General features: G+C 31.2%; 1 protein-coding gene across 1 annotated transcript; it reads right to left on the reverse strand.

Annotated features, from left to right (window-relative positions):
* Nucleotides 1-18,587: 18,587 nt before the first annotated feature.
* On the reverse strand, nucleotides 18,588-19,888 carry LOC130811512 (agamous-like MADS-box protein AGL62). The gene has a single exon (XM_057677836.1). The coding sequence runs from the start codon at nucleotides 19,443-19,445 to the stop codon at nucleotides 18,789-18,791; it is 657 nt and encodes a 218-aa protein (XP_057533819.1). The 5' UTR covers nucleotides 19,446-19,888; the 3' UTR covers nucleotides 18,588-18,788.
* Between the last annotated feature and the right edge of the window lie 276 nt (nucleotides 19,889-20,164).

Consider the following 20,164-nt stretch of genomic DNA (forward strand, 5'->3'; position numbering starts at 1 on the left):
CCAAATAGATAATGGTGCCATAGTTTTAGAGCAAATACTACAACAGCCAATTCTAAATCATGAACTGGGTAGTTCCTCTCATGAATCTTCAATTTTCTACTTGCATAAGCTATTACCTTGCCCTTCTACATTAAAACACACCCTAAACCTTCCTTGGAGGCATCATAGAAAATCTCAAACTCATTCTTGCTATCTAGTAGGGCTAACACTGGAGTGCTTGTCAACCGTTTGTTCAATTCCAAGAATGCCGCCTCACATTCAGAAGTCCACTCGAATATCTTGTCTTTACACACCAGTTGTGTGATTGATCGGGCTATACTGGCAGAGTTTTCTACGAACTTTCTGTAATAACTCGCTAGACCCATGAAACTTCGAACTTCATGTACATTTTTAGGTGCAGGCCACTCTATGATAGCTTTTACCTTTTCTGGATCAACAAAAATTCCTTCTTTTGAGACTACATGACCCAAGAATGAGACCTGATCAAGCCAATACTCACATTTGCTAAACTTCGCATACAGTTTTTCTCTTCTGAGCAAGTTCAGTACTATCCTTAAGTGCTCTTCATGCTGCTTTTTGCTTCTCGAGTAGATAAGGATGTCATCTATAAAGATAACCACGAAATTATCGAGGTACTCCTTGAAACATCTCTGCATAAGGTCCATAAACGCCACAGATGCATTTATTAACCCAAATGGCATAACAACAAACTCATAGTGACCATACCGAGTTCTAAATGTAGTCTTCTGAATATCTGACTCAGCTATTCTCAATTGATGATACCCTGACCTAAGATCGATCTTGGAAAAGACCTTTGCACCTCTCAATTGATCAAAAAGATCATCAATGCGCGGTAAAGGATATCAATTTTTTATCGTTACCTTATTCAATTCTCGATAAGCAATGCACAGTCTCATCAAACCATCTTTCTTTTTGACGAACAATACTGGGGCACCCCATGGAGACACACTGGGTCTTATGTACCCTTTCTCCAAAAGCTCATCTAATTGTTTCTTTAGCTCGGCCATTTCCGCAGAAGCCATGCGATAAGGTACCTTAGAAATTGATGTGACTCCAGACATCAAATCGATGTAAAAGTCGACCACTCTCTTAGGTGGTAAGCCACATAAATCCTCAGGAAAAACATCAGTGTACTTTGAAACTATAGGGATACTCTTCAAGTCTTGCTTTTCTCCTTCACCCTCTCCCAAAATATAACATAAATACCCAAGTTCCTCTAAATAACCCTCTTTTGAACTGTTACGAAGTGAGAACAACCTCAGACTTGGTTTAAGCTCTCTACCTTTGAAAATTACACAACTTTCATCCACAGACTTCAAACTTACTGTTCTTCGACAATCAACCTTAGCACTATAAGCTTTCAACCAATCCATACCCAAAATCACATCATATTCACACAACTAAAAGTCTACTGGATCCGCGATTATAATTTGCGGAGAAATCTCAATAGGGTAGTTTTTATAGAGTTTATTACAAAAATATTAGGATCCATTAGAGATACTAACTTTTAAATTTATGCTTACAAAACTAAGGGGAAATTTTACTTTTTGAAGAAATTTATGTGAAATAAAAGAATAGTCGGCACCTGCATCGAATAAAACATAAGCTAATTGATTCAAACTTTAAGGATACTTGAAATGACATTACCTTAAAGTTCACGTTCATCAAGAAACTCAGATTCACCCCCATAGCGTACATACGACCTACCACCCTTTGATTGTTATTAAACTTTCCTCCTTTATTCCCAAGTGGAATTTTATTAGGATTACCTCCCTTAGGACAGTCCCTAGTAATGTGACCTGGTTGACCACAAGTAAAATACAACATTTTACCCTGATAATCCTCTCCATAATGTTTTCGACTACACTTGGGACACACCCAGATTTCTTTCTTCTGTTGTCTGGTCAAGTCTCTACTCCAGGTTTCTGGTATTGAAATTTCGGGCTCTCGATTTTTGGTTTCTTAGATGGGTACACTACTTGTTTCCCCCTCTCTCGGTTAAACCTATCTTTGTTTTCCTGAACTCTCTCTTGTTCTAAAGCACTGTCAAATAAGTCCTTAAAGTCCCGATACTTCGTAACATACTTCTGCAAGTTTAGATTTATCCCTTCAAAGATGTAACGGCCCGGTTTAAGTGACCCGGAAAATCATATGAAAAAATGATTCCGGTTCACAAACGGACACAAGAAAATTCATTTTTCACTCGGATCGTCAACGTTCCAACGGTAAAGGAATATGGTCAACGCAGGAAACAACGCCAAACAAAATAAAACAAGTCAGCGGAAGTCTTTACATATAACTCGAGAGCCTACCGGCCTCTAGACTAGCTAAAATGTTGTACGAGATAAAAAGAAAAACGTCATAAACTTTCGTTATATAAACTGAGTTATTTCGACTCATAAACTTATTACAAAGTATGTCTTAGATTTGATGGTTACGGGTTCTAAGCTGAGTCCTCACTTCAGCCCCCACCTGCAATCGACCTACTGCACGTCGTATGACAACACGTAGCAGGTTCCAAAGAACAGCCAATATTTTTGGTGGAATACACTTGGGAGAGCTAATCCCAAGGCAACCACCGACCTAAGACGTTGCCCGTCCTGTTCGGGTCGCCAAAGGCTAAAGTATGCATACCCCCATGGTGACCGTAATGATCCACAACTGCCATGGGAAAAATAATTTATAATATTCCAAACCATTTGTTAACCCTCTTTGGGTAACATAACCAAACGTCAATCCCTTTGGGTGACAATACATAAATTCTCAATTTCCAATTAATTATTTCATATTATTTGAGGTGTCTAATCCTTATGTGATTTACAAAGCCTCGATTAGAAATAAAACAACATTACTTGCACAACCATATAAACAGTATGGTCTAAGCGTGTACCTTAAACGCTGCAAACACACACGTTGCTCAAGCACAATAGGAATTTCGCCCTCTTATAAATCGAGGTCCTAAACAACACACACAAAACGATCACATATTAGATTGTGTTTACACATTTAATCCACTCCATACCACTAAGATATCACTAAGACTTGATAATTTTAAATGTTTTCATCCAATTTCCAATGATTTCAAAAATTAATTTCTGAGCAGAAACTTTATTGGCCATTTCAGACAGTTTAGAAAATTCAAATGAAAAATCCGACTTTGCCGTTGCGTTCGGAACGCGTCAATTACCTTGGGTACCAAATTTCATAATTTCTAACATCCATTTACTATTTTTAATTATTTTAAGCGTTTAACGAGTTTTTTAACGCATCGGATACATAAACCAACAACGGAAACGACCAACGTTTCGAGTCGGCACCTTTAACGAGACAGAACAGCTGCTGCCCGAATACATATATAAATATATTTTTTTTATTTCATTATGATTATTGTTTTGTATATACATTATCAACCCTTTTTAAATCTCATGACCAAAATAACTCTAGCAAGGGTCACATTCACAAAATCCTTCAAGAGACTTGAAATTTCATAAATTAAAATAACTAGATTAAATACTTAATTCTCTTAGCAAATTAAATTTTGTAGAGAATTATAAAACCAAATCACCCTTTTAAATCAAGACACATATATATAAATATAACACAATCCTTCAAACAAATCAAATTTTGCTAAAGGATTATTAAACCCTTGGATGACTACATAACTTAATCCATACTAACTTAATTTCTACTAACAAATTGAAATTTAGTTACAGAAATTTAAACCATAAAAGAAATTTATTTGAACATCAACAAAAAATCAATTCTTATAACAAATTTAAACTTTGTTAAAGAATATATAAATCAAGAACATAACTTAATCCTTTTAACAAAATTAAGGTTTATTAAAGGATTGTTAAAGAAAATTACATAAAAATATACTCAATCCTCCTCAAAGTCATAGGATATCATCATACATAAAATTTAATTCATCTTAGAAAACCTTGTATATAAAATCTATAACTAGCAATTCAATTAAACTTACCCCTTTGATCAAAAGATTGAATGGAAGAACAAGAGAATAATTTTTTTTTTTTTTTTTTTTTTTTTTGTGAAATGTCGAATCACAAGCCCAAAGGAGAGAATTTTTCTGATTTTTTTTTTGTTCACTTGGAAGCTTAGAAGGGTGAAGAACTCAAATGGTTTTCATAAGGATTAATAGGCAATTAAGGGATGAGCTTAATGTGCCATAATACACACTTATGAGAGGAGTTACAAGACTCCTCCCATTCCCTCACACAACCGGCCACCCCTTCAATTTCCCCCTAATTATTATTTTTTTTAAATTAATTAATTAATTAAGTAACTATTATATAATTGTTAAAACAGCAAAGAAACGTCACACGATAACATCGTACGCGATAAAACTCGTTACCGTTAAAATTAACCCTACTTTATTTCTTACAATTAACTATGTAAAATAATATAATTTAATATTACTTATTTATTTTATTTTGTTATTCTTTATTTTATTATATTTTATTTTATTTTTTTAAACCCAATAAATTACGGGGTGTTACAAAAGAACATTGAGGCTTTCATTCAATCATTTGCAACGAAATCGGGTGCAAACCTAGATAATTCCATGGATTTGGCCGAGAATTCCAGAATTGACATTTTCTCTTGCGATAGAGTGAGAAATTCACCCTCCTTTCTTCTTTGAAGGGAGATAGGATAAAATCTAGTCCTCAATCTTACCAAAAACTCTTCCCAGGTCATCCCAATGTTGTCCCCCTCAGCCTTCACGGTTTTCCACCACATTGCAATGTCCTCAAGATAGAATGACGCGATCTTGACCATCAGACCTCCGGACAGTTAACAGCCTCTAAAACCTTCTCTATCTGGCCAATCCAGTTTTCTAGCTTGATTGGGTCAGATTCCCCATTGTAAAATGGTGGTCTATGCCCTCCAAGCCTTCTAAACAATTCACTTTCTTGGTCCAGTTCACCCTTACAATTCTGATCCTCGAGAATTTTAAATAACCTTTCATTTGTCGCCTCCAACCTTCTATATTGTGAATCCATACTACGGCCTTCAACCTTAGTAGATAATTGTCGATCACGGCCTCTAGGCATAGCGTTTATGTAACACCCCTGAATTTTCAACCCCTTAGGGGTGTTACAGTTTATCTATTCACAGAAGGACAGATAGAAATCACTTACGAATTCTACTCATAACATGATAACATAAACTTTACACTTTACTAATAATGGTTTAGTGTTCTTGGGTCAAACTTATACACATTTTTCACTCTTAGATTTTCTCCAATTTTCACATACTTTATCACATTAATTAAAAAGTAGGGTGGTGCATGAAATACATCAGACTCAGTTGTTAAAACGACATCCTAGGGATTCATCTATCACATAAAACAAGTAAGCACATTGTATTTACAGGTAATATCCCCAGATTCGACTTAGACTCAATTCTACCGATCTCTCATATTTTCGAAATTCATTTTTATATTCTTTAAAAACTTTGGCTCTGATACCAATTGAAGCAGCCCAAACCAGCGTAAACAATATAATAATATTGTCTACAAAGCACAACGGAAGACTTATAGAAGTCTGGGCTGAATCCGACCTGTGGCTCTATAGCCACAGCAAACAATATCAGAGTATTTAAAAACTTTACATAACTATAATACAATTAATTACAAACCAGTTATAAGCTAAGTTAATACATTATAAAATATCTAAACTCTTTTAAATTTTTACAACACATGATTTGTAAAAATATCATGATAAGTTAACTTTCCAAAAACGATGTCTTCACTATCGCAACACATGGCACATAAAGGAGCAGCACATCCATCCGCACTAAAGTTGGCAACCTGAAAGTGGATCTATCCCCCGTAAGGGATAGGCCCCATCAAAAACTGTGAACAATTGAATTGTTGAGTAATCCAACAAACTATTACATTTATATACAAGTCAATAACAAACATCTCCAATCAAATTCCTTGTTCACTTGGTAACCATTTATAAACATTATTTATCCAAATCCAAACTTTTTTAAAAGACCGTTTGGTATCGACATAAATACGGCTATGGACCTTTTAGTTCATAATGAATCAAAATACGGCTATAAGTTTACAAGTTAATAGCGAAATAATACGGCAAATGAAACACATGCTTTCATTGCAAAACAAACAAACTTTTATGTACCAAACATATTTATTCAAAACTCATTAAAAACAATAATGTAATAACAGTTTAAAAGGTGGGAATATAATGGACCGTCAGAAAGTAGGCTTGATCTAAATCCTGAGAACACGAGTGATCGTCATCACCAAAAATACAGCTCTTGCAAGAACGAAACGGGATCGGGGGCTCGAGACGATCCGAATAACTATTACCTATTATAAAGCAATAGGATTTCACAATAATCCGGATATAAATATCTGTTGCCAATTCCCAAAATAATTATAATAATAATGGTAAAGACAATAATATTTTTATAATGTCGATTTCAATATAAAACAAAACAATAATTCACTAAATTTTCTTTTGAAATCAACAATCATTACTTAAAATAAAAACCAAATATAGCCTACCTTAGACCATTTGGTTGCAGATACTTTATCCATAATAATGGTAAAGACAATCTAGGTAAATTTGATGCTACAAGTGATGAAGGTATATTTCTTGGATACTCACTGAATAGTAAAGCCTATAGAGTTCCAAATAAGCGTACAAGTATGGTTGAGGAAAGTATACATGTAGTATTTGATGAATCTGACAATGGAACATTAAGTGAAGGATTTAAAGAGTTAAACCTTAATAAATATTTTGATGATATAAGTGATGACGAATTGGATGCTAATGGTATTAGTGAAGTTAAAAGGAAGAACATGCAGGATACCATACAAAGTCTTGATGAGGTTGTAGAAAAACAGGTTGTAAACATTGAAGACTCACAGCCTGATCTTGAGACCCAATCTCAAAACCTGCAAACAGCTCCTGAACGTACTGCTTTAGATACACCAATTAGAAACTCCTCAAATAAAGTAGGTACAAATTCTTTGAATGATTACACACCATCCATTCTATGAAGAAGACTTAGAATGTCATCTTAACATCCTCCAGAAAACATCATAAGTGATCCAAACAAAGGTACGCAAACTCAATCCTCTCTTAAAAATTTATGTGCATTTTCTGCTTTTGTTTCTCTTGTAGAACCAAAGGATGTTAAAGAAGCTATACAAAAACCAGAGTAGATCATTGCTATGCAAAACAAATTAAATGAATTCGAAAGAAACAAAGTTTGGGATCTAGTTGAAAGGCCTCAAGATCATACCATTATTGGAACTAGATGGGTATTTCGCAATAAGCTCAATGAGGATGGAAACATTATAAGGAATAAAGCAAGGCTGGTAGCTCAAGGTTATAATCAAGAAGAAGGTATAGATTATGATGAGACTTTCGCTCCAATTGCAAGGTTAGAATCTATCCATATTATGCTTGCTTTTGCTTCATACATGAATATAAAACTATATCAAATGAATGTTAAATGTGCTTTCTTAAATGGCTACTGTAACAACCGTTTTTTTTTAAATAATAATAATGATAATAAATAAATTTCAGAAAAATATATAGAAAAAAAAAAAAAAGAAAACATAACTCCCCATTAACAATAACTTCCCACTCCTCCCTGTAAACCTTATAACTAACCTCACTTACCTCTTATAAATTAAACCAATTACCATTAATTTCATTCACATTATTACTCACACTTCCTTCTTCTTCTACAAATTACTTCCTCCATCTCCCATTTGCTTAAAATTCAGTCAAGAAAACGCAAGATTTTGATATTAAAGGTATGAAATTTCATCTCTTTATAATATTGTTCTACCAATTTCAATCCAAATTACACATTTTGCATTTGAAAAAAAAAATTAATTCTGACCTTAACTTTTCCGGCGATACGACGGTCACCGGGATACCACCGGCGTGCGACGGCGGCCACCGGAGCCACCGCCGGCTGACACCTTCTCCTTCTTCCTTCTCCCTTTCTCCTTCTCTCTCCTCCTTCCCTTTCTTCTTTCTTTTCGTGGGTTCCTGGAACTCACCCTCTTTTCTTTTCTTTTTTTATATTATAATTATGATTATTATTTTTTTTTTTAACCCTTACAATTTTAAATCTTATAATAAAATGAGTTAACTATGTTATTTAAAACCTTGCTCTTTTATACTACTCTTACAATTTTAAATTACATGTTTAAATTTATTCTTTTTTTTTTTAAATAAAGTATATAAAATAAAAAGGAGTCCTTTAAATTATTTTTGAATGGGTTGATCGGGGTATTAAATTGAGATATATTATTTTCTCGTGTAGACAACGGATTCGTAGACAGAGATTATTAGGAGCGTACGTTGTCTAGGATCGCGTGACAAGGTAATTCTCAATGTCCATCTAATTAGGACTATCCCGTTAGTATTATGTGCTAAGTGATAATTAATGTGTTTAAATAGAATGCATGATTTTATATGACATTATTTTATATGATGTTATGTTTTATACATTCTCAAATTATAATTACTATTATTTTTGTCAAACTTGAATTTATAAATTTTATTTCGATAAATTTTATATTATTATTTTGATAACGAAATTAGATACTATTTAAATTGGAAGAGAAATATTTGTGATATTAATTCCTATTGCCACCAATTGATGTTAGAATGGCGATTTGGAAAATGAGATTTCAGTTGGATATTCCTGAGATATATATTTATTGGGAAAATTTATGATCATAAAATAAATTGTATAATGAATGTTTGTGTGCCCGCGACTAATTATTAAAATATATTAAATCACGTAAAGTGTAACACGAGGGAAATAAAGCTCTTATATTTGTTGTGATCCAAGTATAAGGGTGATGAACAGGTTGCCCTGTTTGGTTAGTATAGTTGCCAACAGGTATTATCTTTTCTGATACTTGATACGATGTTTGGTCTTCCTTCTATTTGTTGTGATCAAAGTAGAAGGGGTGTGCACACTAGGATTCCCTAAGACTACTCTGCTGGCCTTAAATTATTTGGAGTGACGACCTCTTGATGAAGTAGGTATAGAGGTAAAGCCTCGGCCTACTGGCGTTCTTGTTCCCTCAAATTAAAAATTGATTATGTGTTTGTCATTATTAAATATCAAATTAACAAATTGGTTTATGTGTTATTATATATATTGTTTTCCAAAATTGTTTTCTTTTAAACTTAGCTATATCTTATTTTCTAAAATTATTTTCAATTTAATTATATCTTATTTTCTTAAAATCATTTTCAAACTTAATCGTCTTACGGGATGGAGTTGGAATTACTCAATTTTTCTGATTTTGGGAGTTTTTCCCTTGTTTTTCTTGCATTCTTATGTTGCAGGTTATTGATTGCATGGGAATCGCGGAGTGAGGATCACTTAAAAATATAGCTTTTACTAGAGTCGTATTTCAGTTTAAATTTTACCTTAAGTCGTTTAAATTTTATATGGACATAGATTGCGTTTCAGTCTTCTCTTATGTTGTAAGACCCTTTGATGGATTTAAAGTTATTAAGCTATTTCTTAGTCGTTAAGCCTTACATTTATTTTATTAGAAATAGATGTGGCGGTAACACTCCCATGAGTAGGTTTTGGCTCATGTTTTTCATTAAAGGTGTTTTCAAAAGTCCGACATATTCTGAGGGTGTTACAGCTACTTACAAGAGGAAGTGTATGTTAAAAAACCACCTCGCTTTGAAAATTCTGAAAATTCTGAAGTGTATGTTAAATTTTAGTAAAACGATTAAGTTTGAAAATGATTTAAAAAATAAAATATAGTCAAATTGAAAATAATTTTAGAAAATAATTAATAGTTGAGTTTAAAAGAAAAACAATTTGAGAAAACAATATATACACTAGTGGAAAAAAACGTATTTGCTGCTTATCATTTGCTGCGGTTTTTGAATATACGCAGCTATAACTAGAAAAAAGAATTAGAAAAAAAAAAGAACCCTTAATTGCTGCGGTTTTGTGCCTCGACCACAGCAAATACACATGTGCACCTTCAATTGCTGCGGTTTGTTTCATGCCCGCAGCAAATATATCTTGCAATTGCTCCGGTTCTTCATTACCCGCAGCAAATAACAAATAATCCTTAACGTTAATTGATTCAGCAACATTAATTGCTGCGGTTTATCCTATTGACCGCAGCAAATAGGCTTCATTATATAAAACCCTTAAGCTTCTTCAAACTTTCCAGAATTCCATTCCAGACTTCTTTACCACAAACTTCATTACCAGTTTACCACAAACAAACGCACGCGAACATTCTTCAAACCCTTAAGCTTCTTCAAACTTTCCAGACTTCTTCAAACATTGAACATCATCATCTTCTTCAAAACAGCAGTTCCATTCCAGAATTCCCTCAAACTTCTCTTGTTCATTATCAAACTTCAAACATCGAACATTCTTCAAACTTCAAACTTCATTATCGAACATTCTTGTATTGTTCTTCAAGATATTATTTTTTCAAGCTTAATTTAAATTCTTCAACTTCATTATGTTTTAGAGATTTATTTTTTTATACTAATTTTTTTTCATTGTATAGGTTTCGCTGAAGAGAAGAGGATGTCATCAGTCGCAAGAAAAAGGCCGTCGCTGAAGCTTCTTCTCAGCTCCGTACTCTTCCTTCATGGAAACAAGAGGTTTCGCTTTTCATTTAATCCTTTTTTTATTCATTTATTTGTATTTAATCTTGATTCTTCCATTCAATTTTTTTTTACCCCTTTTTTGGTTCATTATATACTACACTTTTTTAATCAAATTTTACTTGATTGAAGTTGCATTGTGCTGTTTTTTTTTTTTTGAGTTTGCAACATTATTTGGTTGAATTGGATAAGTTGATTAAGATTTGATTATCTGTTTAGTGTTGCCTAATGCATTGATTTTGTAATTAGTCTTGTAAATTCACTTTGATGAAGGCTCAAAATTGCTGGTGTGGCAATGTGTGGAAACATCAAAAGTGAGGTGTTGAGTTGCATATTATGAGGTGTTATCGTGTGGAATAGTATAGTGCTGCTGCTATTTTACCTCTGAGGACTATTGAAAGTTATGGATTATAATTTATAATTAGTCTAAGCTTTACCGTTTCAGTTGTATTTTCAATGCTTCAAAGATGAAATATCTTTCAAATGATTAATATCATGGGACTCGATTGGTTTTCACCACAAGTAGATTAAGTTTTAGATAGCTGTTTTTATTTAATGTTCTGGTGTAGTATTAGAGTAAGTGGGTTTCTTTTGCTTCTTATTGAGTCATGTTGTTGTAGCTCATTATAGGGAAAGTTGTCGAGGCTTACATTTAATTATCATAAACATGAACACGTATGACTACTGAAGTTGCTCTATTGCCTCCCTTTTCTCTACTTAACTTATTTAGTAACCAAATAAAGGAAATTGGATCCATCCCTCTCTCTTATCTCCTTTTCCTTCAAAATCAGTCTCAAAGAATGAATCTCCTTTGTGAAGAAACTTGCATTTTCCATGCAACATAGCCGAGTGCTTGTGTCATGTAGCTTTAGAAAGAATTCAATATAGTACAAGCTCATTGTTGAGCTCTTTGGCTCACAATTTGTATTCAGAACTAGAATGTAGATAGCTTGTGTTGATTTTTCAAGTTAACAATATATTTAGGGCTAGATTATGGGCTAGTTGACATTTATTTCGAATAATACATGTTACTTGGACTCGATTTTGTTCTCAGTGTATGACTACGCTTATTCGTGAAGATTTTCCATGATATTCGCTCAAAATAAAGTGTTCGATTTAGAATGTGAAATTGGTGCTTGAAGTGAAATGAGATGTTCGAGTCTTGTAGATTTCCATGTGAATTGGATTCTTAATTGCACTTCTATCTTTGTGCTTTATTGTTCACTTGATGAGTAATATTTGAAAAAGCATGAATTTTTCCGGTTTCTTTTGTAATGCCAAAAAGGCTCCAAATGTTCCTCTTGGAGATGTTGTGAAATCGAGGCTCAAGCAGTTTGCCATGATGAATAGATTCAAGAGGAAAGCTCTGAGGGTATGTGTACTGTTTTTATAATTGACTTTTTATCTGGAGTTTAGTTATATTATTGACTATTCAACAACACTGTGCTCTAGGTTATTGCTGAATTCTTGTCTGCGGAAGAAGTTGAGGATATCAAGGAAATGTTTAAAAAGATAGACACAGATGATATATATATTGGTTTGGTTCTTAGCTTTTTTGTTTCAGCACGACGACTATGAGACTGTTGTTTCACGAGTTGTCCATTTACATCTTCTGGTAAACGCTTTCTTTTCAAAGACCTGCAACAATTAACTTGTGGATTACTTGAGCTTCGTACTTGGACATCACTTGAGGCATTGATTGTCGAGAACGTTTGGGGAAAACAAAAGTAGGAAGTGAATTTCTTAAAACATGGGACACACGCATATCCATCCCTGGTTTCCGGTAAGAGTACATATTTGTCGAGTTCCTGAACTCATCAACCGTAGCACGCACATCGAACTTCTGAGCAGCTTCTCCTTGCTTTCTTCGCAAGCCCATAAAAAACACGGAATGAGCACATTGTCTGGATGGATCAATCAGATTATGCGGATATGGATGGCATTGCTGTTTACCCAGAGTATCACGTTCTATCTGAAGACAAACACCAGATACAAAAGTCTATTCAGAGATTGTAAAGAGTTGAAAAAGCCATTTTTGTAATTAGTATAGATTTTAATTACTATATAACTTTAATGTATATTATATATATATATATATATATATATATATATATATATATATATATATATATATATATATATATATATATATATATATATATATATATATATATATATATATATATATATATATATATATATATATATATATATATATATATATATATATATATATATTATATATATATATATATATATATATATATGTACGTACATATTATTAATATTGGATTATTATTACAAAGAGATTTTTGGTGATTATTTGTGATTATCATTTGATTTATTATTGGATTAATCATTGTTATTACAATGTACATTATTATTGGATTATTATGAGTATAAAACGAAAAAAGAAAAAAAAAATAGAGTTATTTGCTGCGGTTAGGGGCAAAACCGCAGCAAATAATGCCCCACTTATTTGCTGCAGTTTTGCCCTTGACCGCAGCAAATAACCCTCCTTATTTGCTGCGGTTTTTGCCCATGACCGCAGCAAATAATGCCCTTATTTGCTGCGGTTTTGAACCGCAGCATTTAGAAAAGGACATTTGCTGCTATTACTATTGCTAGGGGCCAAAACCGCAGCAAATAATGGCAAAATAACCGCAGCAAAAGACGTTTTTTCCACTAGTGATATAATATCACATGCACCAATTTATGACAAAAACATAATCAAATTTTTTAATTTGAGGGAACGAGAACGCCAGTAGGCCAAGGCTTTACCCCTATACCTACTTCATCAAGAGGTCGTCACCCCAAATAATTCAAGGCCAGCAGAGTAGTTTCAAGGAACCCTAGTGTGCACACTCCTTCTACTCGGATCACAACAAATAGAAGGAAGACCAAACATCGTATCAAGTATCAGAAATAATAATACATGTCGGCAGCTATACTAACCAAACAGGGCAGCCTGTTCATCACCCTTATACTTGGATCACAACAAATATAAGAGCTTCATTTCTCTCATGTTACACTTTACGTGATTTAATATATTTTAATAATTAGTCGCGAGCACACAAACATATAATCAAACATACATTATACATTTTATTTTTTGATCATAGGTTTTCCCAAGAAAAATATATCTCAAGAATATTCAATTGCAATATTAATATCATAATATTTTTCTCCCAAATTCAATCGCATTTAAAATTATTATTAAAATAATAATATAACTTTCATCAAAATAATAATATTATAAGTATTTCTCTTTCAAATTAAACTGTATCTAATTTCGTTATATAAATAAAAAAATATAAATTTTATCAAAATAGTAATTATAAATTCAAATTTGACAAAATATAATTTGAGAATATATAAAACATAATATCATACAAAATAATGTCATATCAAATCATTATCACTTAGCACATAATACTAATGGGATAGTCCTAATTAGATGGACATTGAGAATTACCTTGTCACGCGATCCTAGACAACGTATGCTCCTAATAATCTCTGTCTACGAATCCGCTGTCTTTAATATCGAAATCTTGCGTTTTTTTGACTGAATTTTAAGCAATTGGAAGATGAAGGAAGTAGTTTGAAGGAGAAAAAAAGGAAATGTGAGTAATAATGTGAATTAACGGCCCGTTTGGTACATGGTATTAGAGGGCGATAATGGTAATAAAATTAAGTAATGAAAATTTTGGTTGTTTGGATGCCTTCAATGGTAATGGATGGTAATAAAATAAGGTAATGAAATTACCAAAAAGGGTCATTTTCATTACCATCAAACAACATGGTATTAGGCGGTAATGGTAATGAAGTATTACTGTGGTAATAAAATAAAGTAATGTTTCGAGCTGAAGAAAAAAAATAATGAAGAAAAAAAAAGGTAATGTATGTAATTATCCAAAAAAATATTATTATTAAAAAAAGAATTATTAGATAGAATAATTTAGATACAATAATGCTTTTAGATACAAATATACAATAATGAAACTAAGAGTCATTACCATTTTTTATTATTAACAACCAAATACAATCAATGGAATATTATCTTCCATTACCATTCTTTAGTCATGCACACCAAACAAAAGAATCTTCATTACCAATTCTCATATCCATTCCTTCATTACTATTGTCATTACAACATTTTATTCCCATTATTTCATTACCATCAACCAAACGGGCCGTAAGGGTAATTGGTTTAATTTATAATAGGTAAGTGAGGTTAGCTATAAGATTTAGAGGGAGAAGTGGGAAGTTATTTGTTAATGGGGAGTTTTTTTATTATTATTTTTAAAATTTCTGAAATTTATTTATTTATTTATTATTATTATTTTTTTAAAAGTATTTGATTATATTGAAATGATTTCAAATCATATTTAATTTTTATTTTGGATTATGATGGAGTAACATTCAAGTGACATTAAAAAGAGATTACTTTTACTTGAAAGAACACGTGGTAATATTAGTCAATAACCACAATTCTGACTACTTTGCTAATATTATGGTAAGAGGGTTCTTATTTTGTATTATTGATTTTCGATTATTGGATTGGGATATCATTTAAATGAGAATCATTGTATTAGTGTCAGTAAATGGTATTGTCAAAGTTTGTAATTTGTCATAGTTAATCGGGCTAATAGAGCATATTAATATAAAAATTTGTACAAGTTATTAGTAAAAAGATATATTTAAATATAATTTTAAGAAAATATATATTATCATTATAAAATTTATAAAGGTAAATTATATTGATTTTTGATAAACTTATAAATTATATATATGTAATCAAAATACGAATAAATTTTACCTAAGAGTTATTTTTCATCACGAATATTTCCAAATGAAAAATCAATTGACTAATTGTGTATACATCAATATGTTCTAACTGAGTGATTTTCACTACATAAAAATATTATTTAGTAAGTTGCACTTCGCTCATTCTACCATCTGATAAATCAATTAATTAATAATTGTCTATATTATGCAAATTTTTAATTTTAGGAATTAAATTATTTTGCAGATTTCTTATCATTTAGAATACATACGATTATATATTTTTGAATCTTTTATTTTAGATAGTAAGAGAGAGAAATTAAGTAATTATACATATAAGCAAATTAAGTCCATTAATATTATTACACTTGACAATCAATCTTTTAGAATATGACACGTGTAATTTTTATTGAATAGTATGACTTTGCAGATTTCTTGTCATTTATAATACATACAACTATATATTTTTGAATTTTTCATTTTAGGTATTAAGAGAGAGAAATTAAGTAATAATACATGTAAGCAAATTTAATCCACTAATATTATTACACTTGACAATCTATCTTAGAACATGACACGTGTTATTATCAAGCTTTTAATTGTATAGTAAGATTTTGCAGGTTTCTTGTCATTTAGAATACATACAACTATATATTTTTGAATCTTTATTTTAAGTGTTAAGAGAAAGAAATTAAGTAATAATATATGTAAGCAAATTAAATCCACTAATATTACTACACTTGACAATCTATTTTAGAACATGACATGTATTATTTTCAGCTTTTTATTAAATAGTATGATAGTATGATTAGTACTTTGTTTTTAGTACAAAATCAACCGTCATTTTTTATAAATAAGGTACACATTTATTCTCAAAGGATACATGTTATTAGTTTCCCTTAAGAGGCTTAAAATGTCTAAGATAACTTATCAATGCTAACTTTACATGAAGAAAAAAAAGATATTTATACTTTATCTTTTATATTTTATAGGGAAAAAAAAAGCTTTTATCTTGTAGTTGTCAACTAATAAATATCAAAATGATAAGGAAATTATCCTAAATTATTCGCGAATTTCACCTATTTTCTTCATTAATTTTAAATAATCCCAAATTTACAAGATATTTGGCTACAATGCAATGGAGTAAATAATAGACATTAAAAAAAAAAAAAAAAAAAAAAAAAAAAAAAAAAAAAAAACAGAAAAACTAACTTCAAATGTAAAAAAATAAAAAATAAAAATAAATGTTAAACATAAAGAAAGAAGGAAATAAAATATCAATTTCCATCCCCTTATGGTACGATATTCTTCATCCCATCAACCACAATCCTTTCAGTCTCCATAGTGATTCTTTCTCATTGACTCTCGGGTCAGCCGTGATTCTTCATGTCAACGCACATATTTGTGGTTCTCACCAAACTGAATTTATTTTATTAATCCCCATATTTAAACATATATCTTAGTGGGTTTTTATCTTACATATCAGGCTAAAGCATTTACTTAGTTAACAATATAAAAAAAATATCACATCTGCTCTTTTTTTTGTAAAAGTTAACCTTTTTCTCATCAAATGTTTGAGTTTTAGGAATGTTGCAACTTGCAATAGGAAAAATACAATCTATTTATAAAAGAGTATATCTAAAGGAAAATATATGAAAACCATAAAGAATATAAAAATGTTAAAATTGTTGGACATTTAGAGTATATAAAGACCTAGATTATAAATGCTACATACTATGGATAGTAGTTGGACAATATATAATAATAGCAAAGTCCAAAATATACCAAATATTAAAAACGCAAAATTAGAACGCCGAGTCGGCATTCTGGGCGACAACTAGTCGCCAGGGAGCGGCGACTCGTCGCCTATGCTCTGTCTTTGATTTTATGGTTTTGTTAGTTTATTTCGTTGGTGATGATTGACTAATCCACTCATTACTAATGATTGGTAACCTTCAAATGTTGGTTATATATGATGAAACATACATTGTTTTCATTGATAAGCTTTGAGTGAAACAAGTATTTGTTTCATATATTGGATTTGGATGAAACAACATTTGTTTCATAAGTTGGCATTGGTTGACACACGTCTAGAAATAGGGTGTGTGTGCATAAGGGAATTCTAACTCATTCTTATACATATTTTTCTGAATTTTTCTTTGAACATACATTGTTCTTGCTTCTTTTTGACATGAAGTGTGGTGAAAGAGTTATAAACTTTCATTGCATCTTTTAAGTTCTTAATCCATTACATCTCGTTGTCTTACTTTGCGGTCTCTTTGTGTTAAGGGATTTTTGTAATAGATTGTATCTCATTGTAAATTTCATTATCATACCAAGCACCATTGTGGGATAAAAATCACAAAAGGAAAGTGCTTACACACCACACCTTCTATTAATTTCATGTTTCTGAGCAACTTGAATTCGTTGTCACAACCTAATGTTTATGGTGTCCATTTGGATGATCAACAAAGCAAGAAGTTCCATTGCCATCCACACAAGGGAAATACAAATTGGATTTGTTGTAATTGTAATTTGTATTTGCATTATATTTCTAATAAAAATGAAGTTAGTGGAAGATATGTGAGAACCATATGTATTATTAAGATATTAAAATGAGGATGAATGAGATTATTTTTGTCCAAAATTTGTGATATAAATAAAAATATTCTTTATGGAAACAACAAATGAAACACCCAAAAATAGCAAATAAGAATTTCATTAAGGAACGAAGGGAGTATAAGATTCTGCTTACCCTATTTTTTTTATTAAAAAGTGGAGTAGTTTTTTTTAGTTTTGCAATAAAGAAAAAATAAGGAAAAATAAAAAGGAAAAATTGTCAATAATAGACTGACGTTTATTTAATTCGCTGAAAATAAACTCATGTATTATTTATTTTTAAATAAATTTACTTATTAGATAAATTTGTTAAAAATAAACTCACCTTTTGTTTATACTCATTCTCAAAGTTTTTTTGTAAATCAAGAATTATGAATAAACAATAATTGAGCTATTTTTTCACAATTATACTGAATATGTTGATTTATTTAAAAACAAATAATAATTGATTTTATTTTCTGCGGATTAAACAAATTTATTTTATTTTTAACAATTTTCCCAATTAAAAATTAAACATATACAATCATTCATTTTCTGAATATGAAATTTTGATCATTCTTTCCAATCCAAGTTTCCAAGATTATTTGATTATTTCATATCCAGCAATAGCATCGACACCATACCTGGAATGGAAAGACGAAATACCATACTCTGATCAAACAATTTTATTTCCATCAATCAAATTTATAAATTAGCAGAACAATCCCCATGAGAAGCCTGTCCAAACAAAGAAGAATTGATAGGAAAACCCGGATGCATAATTATCTTTTCATCTCTTTGCAAATTTCCATTATTATCCCTCGACATAAGACTCGTCCAACAACCATTCATCTCATCAATCCTTGAACCCACTTCACCTCTTAAAGCCTGTAATGCAACCTTAAATTCTTCAAGCTCACAAACCTCTAAATCATCAATTTCCTTATCCCACCAAAACCCTAAATTATTATTATTATTATTATTATTATTATTATTATTATTATTATTTGATGAACCAAAGTCTTTAATCATCTTCTTTTCTGACTCGATTTTGCGAAGAAGCTCCTTATACTCTTGAGAAAGCTTGTCAACAGAAGATTTGTTATCATTTTCGGCGATTTTAAGGTTGGAAAAATGAATGTAACGATCAATAACAGTATGAACACTGGGATGACCAAAAGAGAAGAGTTTACCGGCGCCGGAAAAAGTAATGATAGCAAGTTGAGAACCACATAAGGAACATAATTCACTTGCCTTTTTGAAGAAACCATTTCTACGCTTTGAAAACGTTACTTGTTTGCTTGTTTTGTTTTCGATTGCCTTTATTTCGATCTTCCTTTTCCCTGATTTCCTTTCTGACATTTTTCGCTTTTTTGTTTGTTCAATGAACAACTTGTGTTGAATTAAATGTTATAAATTTCTTGGTTTAAGAGATTTCATGGGTTTTATTATTAAATAAATAGGGAAAGGACATAATATATTGCTAAATTTTTCATCAATTAGTAATGATAATTTTGGAAGGTAATATTCCTAATTATGAAAGTAGGGATTTCATATCTAAATCACCCGTCAACGTCAATAACTTCCTCAAGTAATTTTATTTACTTGAACGACAAGATTTTATAGGTTTTTTTTTAGAAAAAAAATATTTTATAAACTCTCTTCAATTCAAAATTAATGTTTATGTTGAGTGATCTCGTCATCTCGTAAGTTGAATAGTAATGTACAAAATTTATAAAGTTATGAACATTGTAGCTAGGGATGGTCATGGGGCGGGTCTGGCCAGACCCGGACCCGGACCCGGACCCTTTTATTTTTTTTTGATTCAGACTCGGATCCGGACTCTAAGGGTCCAAAATTTTCAGATCTGGACCCGGACCCTACGGATCTGGCGGGTCTAGGGTTCTTAATGGGTCTTATACAAAGCCTCTTTGATTTGTCAAAATTAAACGTCTTTTTGTATTTTTGTATCACAATCAAAAAAATACTTAGAATTCAGAACAATTATCAAGTAAATAAAAAAAACAAATAGTCAATGAAGCTTACTTACTTTAGTGATAGAAGAAGTAATATTCATTCAT

This window comes from Amaranthus tricolor, chromosome 4 (assembly GCF_026212465.1).
Source record: "Amaranthus tricolor cultivar Red isolate AtriRed21 chromosome 4, ASM2621246v1, whole genome shotgun sequence".
Taxonomy (NCBI): Eukaryota; Viridiplantae; Streptophyta; class Magnoliopsida; order Caryophyllales; family Amaranthaceae; genus Amaranthus; species Amaranthus tricolor.